The sequence below is a fragment of the Stegodyphus dumicola genome, chromosome 4, assembly GCF_044657685.1.
Source record: "Stegodyphus dumicola isolate Sdum_Otavi_A_Nest chromosome 4, ASM4465768v1".
Taxonomy (NCBI): Eukaryota; Metazoa; Arthropoda; class Arachnida; order Araneae; family Eresidae; genus Stegodyphus; species Stegodyphus dumicola.
In genome coordinates, this window is record NC_140771.1 from 47,934,414 (window position 1) to 47,956,388 (window position 21,975).

Here is a 21,975-nt window from a genome sequence, read left to right on the forward strand (position 1 = left end):
AGCATTTGTGAAAGAGCGAAGTAAAGAATAGAATCGGTATTTCGCAACTTCAATCAGCTATTAGAATAAAGATGAGGACGTCGCTTGCTTTGTATTATACAAGGAGTGATTGTGGCTCACTGTAAATTCATCAAGTAATCAGGTTAGATTGGATTAATTTACTTATCGCTGCAAAGATTTCCAGCTTCATTAGATACTGATTTTCTACTCGTGAATTGTACAGTCCACATCTAATGAATTATGTGAATATTTCGCTTTTAATAGTAAATGAGGTTTATTATTATAAGTTATCCATCGTATAAATGTTGCTTTAATTCTATTTTTTTTTTTTTTTATTTCATGGCATTTTTAATGCTACGACTTTTAAGACAGGCTTGTAAAACAGACAGATATAAATAAGTCTTCTTTGTCTAATATTTTACTGACATCAAAGTACATAATCAAGAATTTTTACTACTTTGTACGAAGTAAAAGTATACTGTATTTGGGCGATTTTTTTTCCTTGCGTGATGTAACGGACATAAAGTGAATTCAAATGGGACTTTTTCGAGACGTACGTCTGTGCGTGCGTACGTATACATGCATCTATCTCCGCATAACTCAAAAACGATTAACCGTAGGACGTTAAAATTTTGTATATAGGACTCTTCGGCAGAACCAAACGTTTACGTTTGGTACATAAACAGTGGGATTTGTTGTTTGGTACATAACAATGGGAATAATCTAAACACGCCCATACGCGGCTTAAAATTCCTTACCCGGCCTTTATTTTCGCAAGTGTTTGTCGTAGTCATATATTTCCAACTACAGAAGTGTTTTAAATAATCAAATTATTCCTGTTTTGCAATGTTTAATTTTAAATAAAAGACATTTAATTTTAGGCAAATTACGAAATCTAACTTTTAATGCGGTTTCTCGTTTCCTATAGATATATTTAGGAAAGTTTTATACTATTTATGAAAAACTGAAATCAGAAGAAGTTTGACTCCGGTACAACAAAAGCTGATCGGGATATTTAATTTCAAAATTTGCAAGTTTGGGTGTCATTTTTCACTTGCCTCGAGAATGCCGTTAATTAGGTTTAATAGGCTTTACATGGAAGTCATGTGGTAACTACATCTGATTTTGTTTGTAGTAGTTTAAACGAATAAACTAATTAACGTTAATATATTGACATAATGAATTATCATCGTCTCCTTCATAATTTTGGTCAACGGAAATAATACTGAAGAGAAGAAAGTCTAAAGATTTTAATAAACACTATTTCTCGAGATTTCCCTTTCATATTAAAAAGTGAAATAAATAATAGAGGTGGAATTTTATTATTAAATTGCCCATTGTGTCATTCCTAAAAATTATGCATCATACAGGATTATTCATAATTCTATAGAACATTTTAAAATTCTAAACCAAGCAACTGATACCAAACTTTTAGACTGAAATGGAGGTAAACGCATTAAAAGTGTTTATACATATATTTAACAAATATGCAAATGTGCCCCCTTTATTTCCGTAGGACATATATCTGTGCGCCATTAGGAAAATTTACTTAAATATACTAGAAGGCTTTTGATGCCACAGTTTAAGAAAAATAGCGATCATTACATCTTTCAAAAAAGCAAATGTCTGGCTCATTACCACAGAAATCAGTAGCGAGAATAGCTCAAACAAAATTTGTCACAAAGTCCATAGGACGCAGAGGATGAGGAAATGACGCATTAATGAGATTATCAGTCCGGTCTTTGGTTTAAATCCCATAACCTTTTCTTCAGACATTTGTCAATAAAACTGCCTTTCCACCATTTGCTCGTAGATATGCAGCAGCATCTCATCCATACCACCGATATTCACAGATATGCAATACCATTGCAACTCATACGCCTCGATACTATATTGCTACTCGTGGGCCGCTGGTAGATCTCTGCCATATTAACAAAGATGGACGTATTATGTAAAATATTGAGAAAACCAATGAGAACAGAGGTAAGAGGTAGAATGACCTTGTTTGTTAACACTAGCTTTACGTAAGTCAAGTGATCTCTGAGGTCATCGGGATGTATCTCATTAAGGAAGTTTCCCACTATATTTCAACATAATGAAATGTAGTATCAGTTGCATAAAAATTTAAACAATAAAATGGGTTTAGCTTCTAATGCTGTTTTAATTTCATGAAATTTCAAACCCCAATTATTATCAAAACTAAAATATTCAAATCATTCACGAATGCAGGGAAAACAGATTATTGTTGTGAGATACGAAAATCGAATCTAATGTTTAACAAATGAGACAGAAATGAGCAGATAATTCTGTATCCATAATAGCATTCAAAGATAAACTCTTGCATACGAATAAATTCAACAAAATATACTTTATTTATATTTTTGGCAGCAAACTAATACGCGATATGCTTGAATTCTTGTTGCTATAACTTCTGTAAACAAAATAACACATTAATTACAATTTAAGAATGAAAATTCGAAATGTGCAGTACGTTGAGCCATCAACGATTATAACAGCTTATCGATTTTCCCTTAACAATAATTAAATGTCACAGATATTTTAGCGTTCGGAAGACCAATAAGCTAGTACGTTAAGTCTGCTTTTTTTATTTACACAGTAGTTTCAGTGTGTAAGAATGCGTAGATTTCCAGATACTATCTTGTTTTCGAGAATGGCACCATTTGGGATGTCAATCCTATCTCCATGATTGGCAATGATAATCACAGTACCCTAGGAAAAAAATAACATTAGACACAATATATAACTATGTCCTTTAATTGATACAGCGTAGCAAAATGACACAAAACTTACTTTGCAGTGTGTCATCTAGATCGAACCTGTTCATAAATCATATCTTGCTGAACAATATTTGAGCATATAAAGCGTCTACATTAATTCAGTCTTTAATTAATTATTTTATTAATTTAATTATTTTATTAATTATTTAATTTTATTAAGCAAGTCTTAAAACTGTTATGTAACTATGAGCCATATCATTCATTCCTAGACGACTAGGAAAGTGGATATAGAAGAACGAAATACAATCGATCTTCAGTTGCAGCGTGAAATTATCTATTTTATGCTCCACGAAAGATTGGCAGCAAAATACACTCATCGAAAATGCACAATGTATAAAGCAAATTCAACACAAAGGACTGGTTACACCATTCCAAGAGAGCCGTGATCCCAGAAGTAGATATAAAACTTTGAACAGGATTCAAAACGTAAACGGAACTCTCGTGCATTGAAGATCTTGGTGAATAAGGCTTTTTTGGCTCACACTTAAGCTCGCCTGTTTACCATAATGTTCTAGGCAATGAACTGCACATGCAAAACGGGTTCCACACAGAGCGAGTCCTCAGCAAAGGGCGGTACATGTGTGGCAACTTCATAAGCAACAAAGAAGTCTTCTGGAACATGCATTCAACATTGATGAACCATAGATAAGATTATACCAACCATTTAAAAGCAAGAAAATAGTGAATCGAACCAAAGAGAAACGGCCAACAATGTCATTTCCGACAGGCTCGGACCAAAATTCATGCTTATGTTTGCCATAGACTACGAAGGCATAATATAAATGTTTGAAGACCATATATGAATTTCGTCCCCAGCTTGTGCAGATATACATAGTTAAGTGGCGTTAAAAACTGAAACATACCGTGTGACTATAAAGTATGGGCATAAATCCAGACCTCATCGACATAAGGCTAAGGATCTAGCATGGAGTGGCATGGCCTAGCCACCATAATGTCCGGGTTTAAACTCGTGTGATTATGAGTTTCATAAAAGGGCGATTGGTGGCATACCATATTCGATACCAATGGATTCCGTGTGGTCTTGGATAAAAAATTCGGAATGTGTAGAGAAACCAGGGTATCTAGCTGCTTGAAAACTGCTTAATTGATAATGACGAAAAATACAATAAATACACAATATCCGTTCAATACTTTTATTGCTAATATACTAAGCATGCCAACAAGTTTAATCTAGATGATCAAATACATTGCAAATCTACTTAATACATACCATAATATATACAGTTGTCTTGAAGGAGAAGTAGTATTCATAATTAAGAGCTTAAATCATAAGAGTTCAATGTTTTTCTGAGAAAACAGACTATTTAAATGAAAATCTTCACTGACCTAAGTATCGGCTATAAACTGTTTTCATTTAATAATATTTGCTAAAGAGAGTAAGTACATTTAATATTATTTGCTAAAAATAATAGCATAGGATTTCACACTTTGAAAGTGAATGGCTAGACCTTACTCACGATCGATGCAAATTTTATCTTTACAGGAAACACAGAGAAATGTCAGGATCTATTACAAAATTTCTGGCATGCGTCAGTTAAATATCTTGACAGGACCTCGATCATATAAGCAGCGCTTATGTTAAACTTTTTGGTAATGTAAAACAATCATTACTGTAAATTCTTCAGTAAGGCTTTTTCTTAAAACAAAATATTAAACAGAATATCATGCTAGTCATTTTATTATGCTTATTATAATATTAAACATTAATCGACTAACTTACATTCTTGTAAAGCACAGCTGTCAAGGGCTATGCAATATACGTAGCTCAAACGTCTAATTGGGTCTTTTGTTGTTAATCACTCAAATTGTGAATATACCCTCAAGGGCTGATCTACAAAGTGAGAACCTAAAGTACCTATAAGCTAAAACTTAATCATCATTGTTTATAAATTACATGCAATAAATTTATTCTAGCGCTGCACGTAATTTTAAAGTACATACGCAAGATAAAAAGAAAGCAAAGAGAAAACACTCATTTTAATTTGAAATAGTCCTTTTAACCTAATTTTTTATTTGGTTATTTCTCCTTTTTATCTTAAAAATAGAAAGTAGCGTGCTTATAATAAATTTCTCTGAACTATACAATTTCAAACTCAGTTCTCTCATGCGATTCTTGTATAACACTCATAAGACGTGTACTTACCTAATACTTCAACCAATAATGTATTAAAACTTGCAAGCCAAAATCCTAAATAACCAGTTAGTATAAAAGAAAACTATAAGTACATTGTATTCAGCCAAACTCTAACACAGCAACCTGGGCATTCTTCTCCCTCTGGCTACTTTGCTAACATATTGCCCTCTTACTTTCTTATATCAAGTTTCTTGCCATAAAAACGTAAAAAAGGACAAATGTCACTGAACGAGAAAGGATGTCCAAAAAGTGTCAACTGAGTTATTTATTTTATCTCATGTTCAAGATGCATTTTTAAGCAACAAAGGAAGGGTTCTAACCGGCCAAAATGATTGCAACTATATCTTTATGCACAAACTTCGTCATCATGTATCTACGTCGCTGCAACATAATATTTTGTTACATATATCTACGTCGCTGCAACATGTATCTACGTCGCTGCAACATAATATTTTGTTACATATATCTACGTCGCTGCAACATGTATCTACGTCGCTGCAACATAATATTTTGTTACATATATATATATATCGGCTCATTCTTTGACATGTATTCCCAGGTTTAATAGACTGCTTAGAAATTGACAGAATCTTTGGAATTGCTGAAATGTTACCTCTAATCTTGATGGTGGCTGCAGCTGGATTAATCATTATTTTTGTAATGAATGTTGAAGCTCTGCCTCATGTAATAAACACATTGTACGTATGTGAGCAATGTTTCATAATTCTAAAGTAAAATCATAGATTTGTGTCAAAAATGGTTAAAAGTGACGCATTTCCAAATCACCTTAACCAAAAAGTATCTTGAGTGAGCAAATCATCAGCTTTTTTCTTTTCTTTCTCTTCTTTTTATCTTTCAAAGGAATTATATCGCAAAGATCTGGGCTATCCACAAATTTTTATCTATAGGTTCTCAAGACCTTGAGAGAGAGCATGCTCGTTCGTCGTAAAATTACAAATATTTGGTCTCTTCACCACAACAGTATATCAAATCGCGCATCATTCATTAGCTGAGAAAAATATCATGGCTTAAAAAATGTCTCAACGCTTTTTCAGCCATCGTTTAGATCTAATTTGGCTCCCTGAAACTTCTGTACATTATCCAAGCTCGAAACCTAATTCATGGGACATTAGTTTAGGACAACTGAAAATGTACACGCAGCTGTGATATGATTTTTGAATAGCATCTCAAGTGAAGAGTTCCTCAACCGCTATGAAGCATTAATTTTTAAAAAAATTATTATATTTGATCACAAGGACCTGTTTCGAAGATAATAAATTACAATGGCAAGTATATTCGATATTTGTTTTTGAATCATTCTTTTGAAATTAGATCGAACACAATCGAAGTTCGATAAGACGAAATTTAAGGGAGCAGAAAATTATTTCAAATAATTACACGGTCAATTTATCAACGAAAGTTACCTTTAATTCCGAATTCTCATTTCGATATTCAATTGGATTTATTGATAAGTTTGATTATAATCAAAGTTCTACTATGTTGTTTCCTGAAATATTAACTAGTACTGCCTTTAACTTGTGTAAAAGAATAAATATATGCATATTATAATTTATGCATATTAATATAATAGAACGTTTTAAACATTTATTCTTCTGAAGGACCTCATTCAGTATTACAATAGCACTGTCATCAACTGTAGGCACAGCGACTGTGTAGTTATATTATTAACTGATGGCTTTAAGGAAGGTACTGTAATAGATTATTATTGTGTGATGAATAAAAATATGACCACTGTAGATGAACAATATTACTGCATATTATCAACTATTTCTATCAGGTACAGTTGGTCCTACAAAGATTATCTATCATGCATGCCAAATCATATTTTCTCACAGCCCTCGTTTTCTTTCATTTCTTCCATTTAGCTATTATGCATGCCAAATCATATGTTTTCTCACAGTCCTCGTTTTCTTACATTTCTTCCATTTAGCCATCATGCATGCCAAATCACTTTTCTCACAGCCCTCATTTTATTTCATTTCTTCCATTAGCAGATATTTTTCCGTACTTCCAGCTTAGTAACTATTGCAAGGGCACGGAACAAAAGACCACTTGTTAAATATGAAAAGAAATAACTTATTGCGTTTCCAGTCACTTTCAGACTACATGTATTAAGTCTGAAAACTTTGCAGTTGCCCTTCCAATTCCATAGTTTTCCAGTGCACACTTAAGGTGATCAAGAAGGTAGTTACCAATCCGCGGGGCAATAAAAAGGTACTAAGAAATAAGTGTGCAAGAAGACAACGCCTGGAAAATTTGCATTTTACGTGTTTCTGAAATTATTATACAAATATTGCAACCCCGCAACTTTACAAAGATCAAACCAAAATATGCTACAATCAGCCTTTCATTCTAGTTGAACCCTATCAGTCTAATATATCTAAAAAATGTGACCACGTTATATGCATTAATATCCAAGAGGCCCAAGTAACATCTTTCTTCAATATATACAACTGCGCGTGTTGCAGCAGGAATCTCCGAGTTCATTATTATCAATGTCTTGAGAAATCTTCAGTTGTTTCCATTCTGCTTCGGTATGGCATGTTGAGTTTTAATCAATAATTTAATGGGATGCAAATACAATAAATACTTAAAACTTTTTATGCGTTTTCAATCAGTGTCTACAGATTACTTTTTAAATGATATCTGATATACCATTGTAACGCTAGCGAGACACTGAACAAACTCGAAGGGGACGCTGAGGAAATAAAACTCGAAAAGGAGACAGCTGTTCAAAAATGGTTGGAAAACTGTGCCATATCAAGAAGTGAACAGGCCTGGTCGCAGTTGAAGGTACTTCTCTTTTCTTACCCACGTAAACAAAGATTGTTACAACTTAAGAGTTATTTCCATGTTACGAGCTATTTCTTCTCAAAAGCTGAGTGTTTTCACTGTTAACTTATCTACATACTAATTAAGTTACAATAACACGTCGAACAAGTATTAGTTTAGAAGTCAAACAACAAAAATCAGAATTTTATTTTCAAACATTCACAGGACTAGTTTCGATGGTATTACCGAACCATCATAGTCAGCTACAAAAGCGCTTTTGTAGTCTTGTGAAACTAGTCCTGTGAAAATTTGAAAATAAAATGCTGATTTTTGTTGTTTGACTTCTAAATTATCTACATACTGTTATTAATCTTTTCTCTTTTGTAACTCTAAACTGGGTTGATGGCTTACTTTCAAAGAAACTCCTCTCCCAAAAGTGACATCACCAGAAACAGTAAGATGATCCAGTTCAAGCATGTCTGGAATGGTGTCAAACCTGGATAGAAAGTCTCGAACCTGGAAAATAAGAAACAGATTTTGTATAATTCTTTAATTTTCTTTTGAGTGACAACATCAAAATGGATCTTTACAGCCTGATAGAGTTTTCTTCGATTCTATAGGTAATATGAATTTCTTTTATAGCTCACCAACTCATTTACAACACCAACAAAGCACAGCTTGTTTTGCATTTTATAGAAGAGAAACTAATTGGAGACGCGTATCACACATTTTAATCACATAGATTCAAACAGTCTTTTCCAGTTGACTAAAAGGAACAGCTTATTTATTTCACTTCCTGTACAAAATTAATTAAAAAGCATATGGGAAAGATGGGAATTTTTAAGATAACAGCTATTGCCGACATAAAAGATCTAAATATCGAGTTTGTTGTGTTACAATGAAAATCTCACTCTTTTCATAAGGCAAGTATATCAAACTAAAGTTTAAATTTGCATTAAAAGTATTATATTTTGAAGCGTTTCAATAGCTTGAAATTCAAATTTTCTATCATTAATTCTAATTACTTTCAAAAGCAATGACATGGAAACAGAAATTTTAAAACAGCATCTTGTTCTGACCATTTTCGGAAGACAAGAAGCATCACAAGAAATAACATGGCAATCTGAAAATGGTTGCAAAAAAATAACTAGAACTTTTCATTAATCGAGACGATATGATGCAATTAAAAATCCAGATAATTTTTAATGAAAGTTAAACTACAAGTATATTCTTCGAGTGCATTATTTTAAAACATGCGTTTTTAAGGTTTATCGTTGAGCAATATTTATAATCGTATATAATAACTTCTTATCGTATATAATAATCGTATATAATAACTTCTTATCGTATATAATAATCGTATATAATATTTATAATCGTATTAATATTTATAATCGTAATATAATAATTTCTTTGGGAAACAATATTCTATTTAATTTTTTTTTGCCTGTATTCTGTTGAATTTATTTTGAATTTTTATTTCATTTACCTTCTACAGGAAATGTGTACAACGTACAGAATTCGGGGAGTATTCGACAGGAAATGCTTACCTTTAGGAAATGCAAGTCTCCCAGTTTAACGAGGGGAGTCGACGGAAAAGCCCTCAAGGGACTCATAGCCAAGCTTCCGTTTCTCATATTGTAGAGATTGCTCATCACCAATAGCAAGTCAGATGTTTTCTTCACAGGTAAAAATCGACTTCGAGGAACATTGATACCTGGAAAAAAGGTCAGAATAACAATGAATCTGTTAGTTTCAGTTTTGATATAATACACCAGTTAATAATATCACATTTACTACTACGTTTCTAGATACTGCAGTTGCTTCCAGTTTCGATTACAGTACACTTAGGATATTACACTTATGACTGGAATTACAGTTGAAGTTTCATTATATTTCAGTTAATATTATAATTATTACAGCAATTATAAATACTACTGTTAGAATCAGATTTACTAAATTTCCTGATATTACAGATTCTACCAGAGTTACAGATACTACAGATGGTTTCATTTTCGATCATATTGCAGTTAATGTTTCAGTTACTATTACAAGAGATATCAGTTTCGATTACACTACAGTAAATGATCCTTAGTTGGTTATTTGAATATGACAAAGCAGAAGAGATTCTCATAGATTCCAGAATTTAAATGCCACAAGTGTCAATGGTGATGCTGGACTAACACTATCCTAATTTGAATCGAGCCCTCCAAGCGTTAAAGATTTAGCCCTGAAATTTTAAAAGTTCTCCAAAATGTCATGAATATGTGGTATTTTCCTACTTATACTTCCAAAATGATTCTTTCACTTTGTACCTTGATTCCAATATCCATCCCAACCGAAATCGGATAGATGAGGAACTGGCAGAAACGTTCACGTGTATTTCTTCTATGTGAAGTTTCACGTCCATAAAGTTCCAAGCAATCCATAAAACAGTCTCTGAGAATCACATACTCTTTTTATCTGCTATGACCAACCTCTCTAAAATACAATAACAAAGAATGTCGCTTGTTCCTTCCCATATGGCTAAATCAGGTAAGATACCTCAAATGGTCGAATGTTCTTCCATATTTATATTCCTGCTTAATTAATAATCATTTTGTATTGTTTGTTTAAAATCTTTCTTCGCGTTTAAAATTTTAAAAGAAAACTGCAATCTGAAAACTTTGAACTTCTGTTTAACACCTCTGAGTCACATCAAAGTATCACTCCGATACCTTCCTCTTATTCAATTTTTTATTTCATTTTTCACTCTTATTTTTATATCATACTTATATCATCAATTTTTGCCACAAAGCCATTAGTCATATATCTCATGTATATATTTCTCATTTCTGAGGTTACGGCCCTCTTTACCGTCCTCAGTTTTTTTAGCATCGTCTCTCCCGCCCTCGAGCAACCTCTTAATCGAGGATATCTTCTCGAGGATCTCTTCTCGGCCAAGGGAAAACGAGACCTTAGGTCGATGGAGTTTTACATCCGATAATGACCAAGTAGGAGCAAGCTCCTTCGGCAAGTCTCATCCGACCCTCAGACAAGCGAGGTCCCGGGTATCACCCGAGACCGCAATGCGCGTTCGAAATATCAGTGCTCAAAGTGTCCTGCAATTCACACGAAGTCTCGCAGCTGGCTGTGTTCTTCATCAGCCCATGAGCCGAGTGATCCACTGCTCAAAGTTGTCATTTTTAATTATATGGATCCCTAACGGGTTCCGTTTGCGTTCAAAAGTTATTTGAAATACCTCCCCTTTCGGGGAAGCACGGAGAAACGTTCGATTTACGGGAAGACCCCACCAGAAGTCGACCGAAGTCGCGAGCTCTCCGTCGCTCTTCCTCCAGAGGGTCCCACCGGGATAACGTACGACAGTACTCATTAAACCTAGCATCGGACCCGAAAGTCTGACACCTCCTTCTTGTCGTCATGATGCGACCGGGAAATATAATACTAGGCACCTCAATGTGGCTACGAGACCACTTGGGATTTCAAAAAATTTCAATTCGAAGTTTTTCTACCATTAAAGTTTCACAAAAATTTCAAAAGTTTCAAAGCTTAAAAATTAAATATATAAAAATCGTAAAATTAAAAAGAAACTGAAATGCCATATTAGTACGCAGATTTCCGTCCAATGCCTGAATTTTAGGTTAAGCTGTTACGATAGGATATTAATTTAAGAATTAGTTCCTCAAAAATTCAAGACATAAATCATATGTAGAATTTTGCATTCATTCAAAACAGCACAGCTAAAAGTTGGTGTATGGCTTGCTGTACTACTATTTCATCATAAACTATTGCTGTACGGAGGTTTATGCACTTATTTAATAAAGAAGAGGCTCAATTATTCAAAACCTAATTTTGCACTTATTTCACTGTATCGCTTACACTACATTTCTACCTCAGTTCAATAACGTTTATTCTACTACAGCAGAAAATCCAGAAACCTCACACAATAAACACCTCAAAAAGTTTCCTTTGAAGTATTGAAAAAATCTAACACTAGTCAGAGAAATTTCTGTACATTGCTTGTTCAAATTTAGCATTCATTTAATTACTTTTCTGCAAAAGAAATCAATTTTATTTTTCAATATATTTTATTGTTGACATTTGCTTATTTACTAGTTTAGCTAGTCCTCAAAGCCCGTTTTGTAACAAAACGAACGCATGCATTAAAAGTAAAATAATATTAGTTTGTAAGGTTTACCTTAATTTATCTAACAGTTAATTTTGAGTTAAAGTTGCTTTCCTGTCTTTTCTTAATTTCAGCTTACAACTTCCGGCCAGAACGTATCTTCAGAATCGCAGTCAAATACAAGTTAGAAGAAGTATTTAACTGTGAAGTACTACTGACTTCGTTAGAGAGCTAAATATTCTACGCAGCGTGCGTTAGCCTTTTGGCTACACTCTCTCTACAGCTATTTTTACAATCCGCCGTACTTTAGGCCCTTGACAGCTTCGCCATTAGCGTTAAGGGGGCCAACTCTGTTAAAATCTTGATAGCATCGGCTATATCTTTTTAGTTAAGATTAGTTAAGTTTTATTTCTTAGTTTCCCGGGTTCATGCCCGAGTGGAGGCTTTATTGTAAACTCCAAGAAGGAGTCTTCTGTGAAATTTATTTGGAATAATAAAGGGTATTTCACCCTTCTCAAGTTCTGTTCTCTGTCTACTGAACTAAAGCGATTATTAGCTTACCTGTCCTTAAGGTTTCTCAACTTTAGCTGTAAATTAAAAGACAGGAATCTTACAAGTTCATCAACCTATGGTAGACATGTAACCACGGAGCCTTAGCGATGTTATGTAATTTCTAAAATTCTTAAAATTCATAGTCGCGTTACCAAGGTCTATATATGAATTAACTAAAGCACTTGGATAATTGGTTCGGACTATGTTAAGATTAATGATCTGTTTCATAAAACTGAACACTTTCTCATTTCTTTTTACATCGATACTAAAATCTCCCATAATAATCATTGATATATCCTTATCGATACCCGCAACAAAGATAAAAATACACTTCGTTGCACAATATATACAGGAGTTGGACAAAAATATGGAAACACCTTTAAAAAAACATGTTTCTTTGCTTAATATGGTGTAGGAAACCCGTTGGCATCCAAAACAGCTTGCAGTCTTCTCGGAATGAATAAATACAGTTCCTGTATGTTTGCCAAGGGAATATTATACCATTCTTCCTGCAAAACGGTGGCAAGTTCAGATAACGATGTTGGCGGTGGATAACGAGAACGCACTTTCCGTTCCAATGTAGACCACAAAGGTTCGATAATATTCAGGTCTGGTGACTGTGGTGGCCAGGGGAGATGGGACAACTCATCCTCGTGCTCAGAAAACCAGTCCTGGACAATGTGAGCTGTGTGAACAGGGGCTTTGTCGTCTTGGAAGACACCATCACCATCGGGGAACAAAGTTTGTACCATGGGATGAACTTGTTCGGTCAAAATGTTCACATAAGTCTTGGCAGTCATGTGCCCTGACACAGTTATCATGGGGCTAGCAGAGAACCACGATATGGCTGCCCAAACCATAACAGAACCCCGCTCTTGGCAACAAGTAGTCTGTATTATAGGCTTGAGATGGCGTTCTCCAGACGTAAACTCGGCCAGAAGTGGGAAACATTGTGAAAGAAGACTCGTCATACCATATTACTCGCTTCCACTGCTCTATAGTCCAGGCCTTTATGACTTAAACATCACCTTTTCCTGTTACGGGCATTAGCATCACTGATGAGTGGCTTCTCAATTGCAGCACGGCCAGCAATTCCCTGTTTATGAAGCTCCCTTCTAATTGTTTTGGTACTCACAGGGTTCGGTAACACAACATTCATTTCAGCAGTAACTTTTGCAGCTGTGGTCTTCTTATTTTTCGTCACAATTGTCCTTAATGATCGTCTGTCACGATCACTCAGGACACACTTTCGTCCGGGCTGTGATTTAGCAGATGATGTTTTTCCGCTTTTCAAATATGCGGAATAAGTCTTCGATACAGTACCTCTTGAAACACTAAACACCTCGGCTACCTTGCTTACGGAAGCACCTACCATACGTGCTCCAACAATTTTCCCACGTTCGAAGTCTGTTAACTCTGACATAATGCAATGACAACCTCACATAACAGTACTCCGACAACAACTGAACTGTTTAGCACATTTACGAAGTTATATAGGTGGCGTCAGTAGTCAAAAACGCCAGCGCCACCTACATATTTCATTAAAATCAATCTTTCTTTTCAAACATACATTTCACAAGGTGTTTCCATATTTTTGTCCATCCACTGTATATATGCACCCACAAAGAATTGAGCCACAGCGACGAAACTGAGCAGTAGTACAGTTCTTTATATTAGTTACTAGTATGTAAGTATATTTTTCTTGATATCTTCTGCAGGTGATTCGCCAGAACCTGCCAACAGATTATTAACTAAGAAGAAATATCTACAGAAGAATATGTTCGTACTTCATTGTTTAATCGACCATCGCTCAAGTGTTGGCAACATTTGAAACTTGCATGTTACAGACTGGGTGATTAAGCTTGCCAATTTTGAAGACCAAGTGCGGTGGCCGCTTTAGTAAGGAAGTACTGAATTATTTTAATTGGAGATGGGATAAAGTTTCTCGAATCCAAATCCTAAAAGATTCTCGTATATCTCGAGTCGTGAATTCTGCTTATGAGAATCATAATAAGAAAGGGAGAGAAAGAACTAACTAACATTTAAATGCTTTAATTCAACAAAATTGGAAATCTGCGTCTAATGATAAATTTAGAATGCACTTAAAAATTTGTTTTTGAAAATGCATTTATACTTATTAAAAATTGTAAAATACTACAACGGTGTGGTTCTTTGTTTTTAATAAAGGCTTTTACTAGACTCGATAACAGTATTCTTTCCAAACATTTTAAATTAAAATGGTAAATGGTTTTTCTTGTTAGGATTCGCAAGATTTGGATAACAAAACAACACCCGGAGACTGGAGGTTTCAAATCCCGAATCTTTTTCAAGATGCGATGGATTCGAGAACTTGAATATCCCACCTTTAGCTTTTGCCTTGGAGGTACATAAATATTACTGACCCACTGCACCGTCAAAGTCCTTCATGGCGGCTCCGGCGGCTGTTTCTAATTGTATGACATTCATACCATTGTCTAAATGCTAAAAAGAAAAAGGAAAAAATTAGTTATAAAAATCAATAATACTTACCCCGATTTTAAAGCATACTTTATTTATATGAAAAAGGAGTGAGTAAACATCCAATTACAAAAATATACGCATAAACATTTTGGCAAAAATGTTCTTTATGATCACTTCGCTAAATAACTGTCTGTAAAAGCAAGCATATTCGCTTTCAAGTGCTCTTTACAAACGCTACACTGTAAGGCGGCATTAAGCAAATAGATACAATTGACTCCATGTTAGTAAATTTGGATATTTGATAAATTTACATATGGAAGCAAACGAAACTTTTAAATAAATAAGTGGTATTTGATGCAAATGATTAGCATTTTATGGCATGTGCATATTACAGGTAAAACCAAAATAGTGCAAAAACACGAACTGAATTGCCTATTTTCCATTTGGAAACCGTGTTTACTTTTTGTTGTTGTTCTTGCTGCTGTTGAAAGTCGTGTTATGCATCATGCAAAGAAGGAAAAATTAATCAGTTTATCGCAGGATAACCATAGGATAACCACGACTGCCAGTGACTGTACCATGAAATTTCTGCTCGTAGGATTGAAATCCATTAACTATTATCAGAATTTACTCTTTATGCATCCAGAAAAGTCACCCAGAGTGTCTTGGGTGATGTCAACAACCTCCCCTTACCAATGTCCGAGATGATTGTTTTCTTGCCTGCATCTTTGTTAAAATATCATGCAGCGACCTGACATACGCCGTGTCACGACACTGGATGTGTTGCACAGCATCAAGCGCGATGGCATCTGAAATTTATTTTAGAAGGCGACAATTACTTTTTTTTTTTTTTTTTTTTTTTTTTTTTTTTTTTTTTTTTTTGTTTGTTTGTTTGTTTGTTCTATACCACTGTTCCTATAATAATGAGTTCAACTACACAAACGGATATGCGATAATGGTATGAAATTATCTTTTCTGATAAGTCCACTTTTGCTTGCGTCCTGATGGCTGTATCCGTATGTAGAAGTATCGAGAGGAGAGAAACTGAAAGATAGCATTCTTCATGTTTATACCAGCCCAGCACCTACACTGATGGTATGGAATACCACTAGCCATTGAGTACAAGCCCTTTAAGTTTTAGTTTGCATATCCGATTCTTTGATTCAGCCACCGTTACATTAATGAGGTTTTCATGCCCAGGCAGTTATCCATCTTCGAGCCTACGTCGCCCTATCTTTTAAGAGAAAAATGCGAAATCACACGTTGCCCAGATCTCCTTACATTTCCTCGGTACACAGGATAGACTCCTGCGTCGACCACGGCGTTCTTAGGTTTGTCAGTAGCTCAAAATAGCTGACCGACGGTTGCAGAGAAATTGGCACAACGACACTTGCCAGCCAAAGATAACTTATTTTAAACATATTCTTTAAACTATATGAATTCAAATTATGCCATTCAAATGATTGAGAGACAAGTGTATTTAAATATGAGACTGAAATCAGTTTTAAAGAAAAGAGAGAATTTTTTTGCTGTATCATACTTCAAGTATCGTGTTAAAATATCGGACAGAGTTTAAGATTAAAAATAAAATAGAGGCAGCTGACCAACAAGAGAATATTAAAAGGTAAGTGACACTATCTAGAATATACGTTTATATCGGACTGACGAGCTATATAATATGCTCCAGAGCCAGAAAACTTAAAAATTCAGTTCGGCCCTAAAAGAGATTTGAACCACATATCTTTCAGTTACTAGTTAGATGTGTTCTTACCACTTCGAACACGACAGCACACACGAAATTATACGACATTTCTTTGCATTGTTCCCCTCTTTGAAAGCATTTGGAGGGAGGCACAAATCTCATTCGTCGAAATTCAAGCTGTGAGGAATATATTAAGTTTTCCATACGAGGAATCTAAATGTTCATCTCTAAGGATCACTTTTGTCAAGATCAAAATTACATACTGATCTTAAAAATATCCATGATAACCACTTACATCACATGGTTAGGTTTATTGATTAATGAAAAGCAACTCTGCAACTTTCTACCTGTGGATGAGATAACTTCGTGGAGGACTTTTTAAGAGAAACTGTCTCATAATTCACGTTACAGATGAGTTACAAAACTCTCAAGCAGCCAGTCCGTTAACCAGAATTCGAGGCCACTACACCAAAAAAGCTCTCATGAAAGATTATAATGTTTCTTGTAATTTACCTTGACACAGTAAGTTACAAAAGCTTTCAGACACAATAAGTTACTTTTCACAAAATTTGAAAAGAATGGTGAATACGACAAATATTTCTGTTAAAAGAAGAAAAATACCACATAAAAGTGGGGAAATCAAGAACAATGAAATAATTGTTAGCAAAGAGGAAATAAAACCACCTAAAGGTTAAACTTCGAAGGAAATAAGAGAACTTTTAAAAAATCTAGCATCAAGTGGAAAAAATACTCTTGCAATAAAACTAGAAAGAAAACAGTATGTTCGTTGAACAGATACACCACCTGATGTGTAGTAAATCCTAAAAGATATTCGGTAAGCTTCCACTAAGAAATTCGGTAAGCTTAAGGAGGAGACGATAAGCTTCTTGGAGAAATAGTCACACACTGAAACATTTACTTATGCTTGACGCTTAAATATTTGCCAGACTTTGTGTCTTGAGGATTGGAAATTTCTGAAGACTCAAAAGTTTTGGACCTGCTGCCATCAGCTATCGAACCCAAATATATAAAAAAATAAAAGAAATGTCCATTTCTTTAGTTTTAAATTTGAAAACTTTAGAAACTGAAATCGAATTTTCGAAGAAAATTCGGTACTATTCGGTTTTGAGGGCCGTAAAAAATCGCCAAACTATTGTTGATGCCAATGCTGCCAAAAATAATTGCGGCAATCCTAACGCAAGAAAGAAAGTATAATAGTAAATAGCTATTTAAGATTGATGTTTTGATTTAGATGAAAAGTTATTTTCATATAGTACATTTTATTATTATAATTAATATAAAAAAGGCTAAACATGAATGAATGGAAGCATAAAAGTAAATAACTGTTTCAGATTATTATTTTAATTTAGATAAAAAGGTGAATTTCACATCATACAATTTTTATTATTATTATTATTTATATAAAAAAGGCTAAAATAACTGAATGGAAACATACTCATTACAGGTTTCTTTCCTGCACCGCCATTTTGCTACCGAGTTATCGCTAAAGCATAATTTCATCTCATGATTGTTCAAACATAATTTTCTATCATGAATGATGCCTTCTTTTTTTTTTTTTTTTTTTTTTTTTTTTTTTTTTTTTTTTGAAAAAATTCTATTGCAGACTTTTCTTCACTCGGCAATTGCCAAACTGTAAAATCCAAAACTTTATCAAAAAGAGAATTAAAAAATTAAACTAGTATTTCAATGGCGACTTACAAATATAGAACTATCTAAAACTTACGCAATTTGAAATCAGCGCGTTCGCGAGATTTGGTGTGTTGTTTAATGGGTGAGTTTGCTAGATTTGGCGCTTTTGCGCATGCATTTTCGCTGGAATTTTTTACGGTCCCCGAAACTGAATTGTACCGAAAAGGTATTATACAACAAACATTCATCCACATTTTCGTACCTGAGATTGAATAAAATTAAAATAACTGCCATGCAGCTTAAAATTAAAAATACGTCCAATGCATGCGATATTCATACAGCAATATAGACAGAAAATATAATTTTTATTTGCACTTTACGTTTTCGCAGGTACATACGTATTAAAGCAACCACTTTGTTGCAATTTATTTGCATCTGCACTTTATGCTTTTCTTTATGCTTCCAAATTATGTATTCATTTTGTTAATTTCAATAAACGACTGGGGTAACGTAGTGGGGAGACGGCGCTAAACAAATTAACCAAATGGTAAAGGTGTGGTGCCCATCTTCCCCGTTCCTAATCCTAGTAAGAGATGGACTTAAATAGCGCCACAGCTAAACGCAGTAATCAATCGTATTCCTTATTTATGTTAGCCATATATATATCATGTCATGAATTTCACTTTTTAATTTATTTTGTTACTTTAGTATCATGTAATATAATACATTTCTTTTTAACTTTTTTTATTACTTGTATATTATATCATGTACAAGGTGTTTAAAAAATATATGGAAAAAAATGTAAAAGCAGATAGAGGGAAATGAAATAAGTAGATTTTTGTAATGGAATCTCTATGCAGAAATGGTGCGTTGAGAAGGTACTGCTGTGCGATATGTAAAAGCGTTCTTCTGGCGTAAATCATCATTCTCAAAAGCGGATTTCGAGTGGCTTACATCACTACAAGAATGCGGAGCTTGTCGACATGCATTTTGTTTATGGCACTGTGAAAAACAATGAAGCAGCCGCTCAGTAAAGGCACTCAGGAATCATTCTCTGTACCTCCTATAAGTAGCTCCTCGGTATAGATGAAATGCATGCCGGCGAGTTCAGCGTTTATGTGCCAATACAAACGCTCGAAATTCGAACGGGGAATAACAGTTTACAGCAGTAGCAGAATGCTTTTACCTACATCTCAGCAACACCTTCTACAACCTTCAGAGCGTCATTTCCGCCCACATATTACCTTACAAAATCTGCTTATATCGGTCCCTTCCACCTGCCTTCACATTTGTGCCAGATATTTTTCAATCACGCTGTATTAGTTGTATGTTTTCTACCATTAAATAATACAAGGTATACATTTTTCTCTACTGATCTTAAAGAGGTCTTTGTTAAGTATGGACTTTTTTATTAAAACAATTTCCCATGTACGCGTCGACTAAACGTGCTATCAAACGTGCTATTAAACAAACGTGTTGGCAGTTGTTAGCTAAGTGGTTAGGTTTGGTTGATTTAACACGCAAAGCACACAAGAGCTATCTGCCCAAGAGAAAGGATGCTTTCTTGGAAGATTTTCTAAGGCTCTTATTCACATTACATATGAGTTATACACGTTACATACAACCTTCAATATCTAACCATGTAGCATCTCCACAAACAAGAGGCAGACAAGACAATATGGCTCGAGTATAGTTTATTACAATGTGTACTTTAAAAATCTGTCATAACTAACGTAACATGGTGTATTAGAATATGCGTACAATATAATGACGTTTCGCATATGGAGGTATTATTATTAATTCGAAGTGTAATATCTATCTTGCTATATATATATCAGTTAGAAGTGTTCAAAAATCCAATTTTTAGAATCAATATTAATATTCATAATCTCTTACCACGTGACCACTTCAGCAAGTAAAATAACCCCTTTCTCAGCTTTATTTTTTGCAGAAAGCGAATATTTATCTTCTCAGAAGCGAAATAAATTACTGTGGCGAAAGAAAATGCATTTTATAAAAATAAATAGCCTTCATTTCCCGATTTCAAGAACAACCCTTCTCCCTCGCCATCTAAGCCACGATTAGCATACGCGTATATTCTTCCATAAAATGTGGCGTAACAAATGGCCGAATTCCAGAAAAGAACGCTATGCGTTATTTCCTTCGATAAAAATAAACGGCCGGCGGCACTTTCATTTTTTTTTATTTTTTATTCCAGATTCGAGAGAGACGGAGGGCGAATATACGTCGGAACCCAGGTGCTCTAGAGTGATAGAGAGGGGGTCCACTCTGTAAAGACAGCGCCCCCGACAGAAAAATTGATATCACGATAGCCGTCTGGATATGCATTTCAATATTCAGATGAGAAATACCAAAGTGTGGTGCTGCCATCTATTGGAAGGAAAATAAAACAGCTCCGTTTGCACGGAACGAAGGAAAATAAACGTTGGACTAAGATATATCTTAGTCCAACGTTTATTTTCGTTAGATATACCTTAGTCCAACGTTTTTCTTGCGAGAGTGGGGCTGAGTTTACGGACAAAATAATAAATTATTACTAATATATCATTTCCTTACATTTTCGTTGTATTATATATTACTGTTTTAATTAATCTTATTGTTATTGTGTTACCATACTTAATCAGACTTACTATAATAAAGAAAAAACTATAATAAATATTATACTATCATAAATTCTCTGTTAATAAATTTTTAATTAACTAATTTTGGAAAATCTACAATCGTTCTCCTAAAAATAATTCATAAGAGCTCCTGATCAAAAAGGCTGTTTAATAGTTAATCTGAAAAACTGAAGAATTTTTAAAAAGTAAAATTTTTTACAAGTAATTTAAAATTGAGCTTACTTTGGGATTGACTATTATTTCCATATTCAGCCTATGCTCTTCCACTAAACTGGCGATAGTTTTCAGTTTCATCCAAAGATTATTAGTATTGAATATTCTGAAATAAAATAAATCACAATTAATAGTTTCAAATTATTCATCCATAACTTTACGAAATAAATAATTTTTCAAATGAGTAAGGTAAATTAATTCCAGATAAAATTAAACAAATATTACTCATTGCGAAACCTTCATTGGCAAGGGATCCCTTAAACTTTAATGTATCATTTTATTAATTCAAAGAGCATTAAATAATTCATTTAAAGGCTTAAATAAATATTAATTTAGAAGTCAAACAACAAAAATCAGCGTTATGTTTTTAAATTTTCACAGAACTAGTTTCGATGGTTTTAACGAATCATCATCCTCAGCTGCAAAAGGGGAAATGAAAGCGCTTAAATAAATTTTAGGTATAATTTCACATTTTCTACTACTATTTGAAATTATGTTATTTGTTATATTTTATAGAAAGAAATAATCATTCGCTTTCTTAAATGAACTATGCGATGTTTTTCCATGTTTCGATCTCTTTCTAAATCCTGTGGGAAAACCAAGGCTTCATCTCATTTGCCAAAATTTATGGAAATTAGACAAATTTAAGGGGCGTATCAAAAAGAAGAAATCAGAATTGACTCTAATTCATATGAGAAATGTTTAAATTCATGCAGCATCATACTCCTTATCTATATTTTGTTGTAAGATACCTTTTATCTTCTTAGAATACATGCTTATCTACTCTCTTTTCGGAAAACGTGATTCAAATTCTACACAATATGTTCTCTATATTGAATTTGAAATGCATAATCTATGTTCTGTTCGGAAAATACTCTGCACAA

The 21,975-nt window shown here is 33.9% G+C and overlaps 1 protein-coding gene and 1 non-coding gene across 5 annotated transcripts in view; both read right to left on the minus strand.

The window, feature by feature from the left end:
- Positions 1-2,349: 2,349 nt before the first annotated feature.
- LOC118205916 (UTP--glucose-1-phosphate uridylyltransferase-like) overlaps positions 2,350-21,975 on the minus strand; it is a 137,012-nt gene continuing 117,386 nt past the window's right edge. For all 4 annotated transcript variants that reach the window (XM_085814810.1, XM_085814811.1, XM_085814807.1 and 1 more), the window contains 5 exons: positions 21,101-21,197; positions 14,827-14,905; positions 9,297-9,463; positions 8,158-8,262; positions 2,350-2,730 (listed from right to left, as the gene is read on the minus strand). In XM_085814810.1, the coding sequence (XP_085670936.1) occupies positions 2,623-2,730; positions 8,158-8,262; positions 9,297-9,463; positions 14,827-14,905; positions 21,101-21,197 (556 nt within the window). In that variant the 3' untranslated portion in view covers positions 2,350-2,622. The remainder of the gene's footprint in view (positions 2,731-8,157; positions 8,263-9,296; positions 9,464-14,826; positions 14,906-21,100; positions 21,198-21,975) is intronic.
- On the minus strand, positions 10,771-10,924 carry LOC118205917 (5.8S ribosomal RNA). Its single transcript, XR_004761078.2, has one exon. It is a non-coding gene; the product is annotated as a 5.8S ribosomal RNA (ribosomal RNA).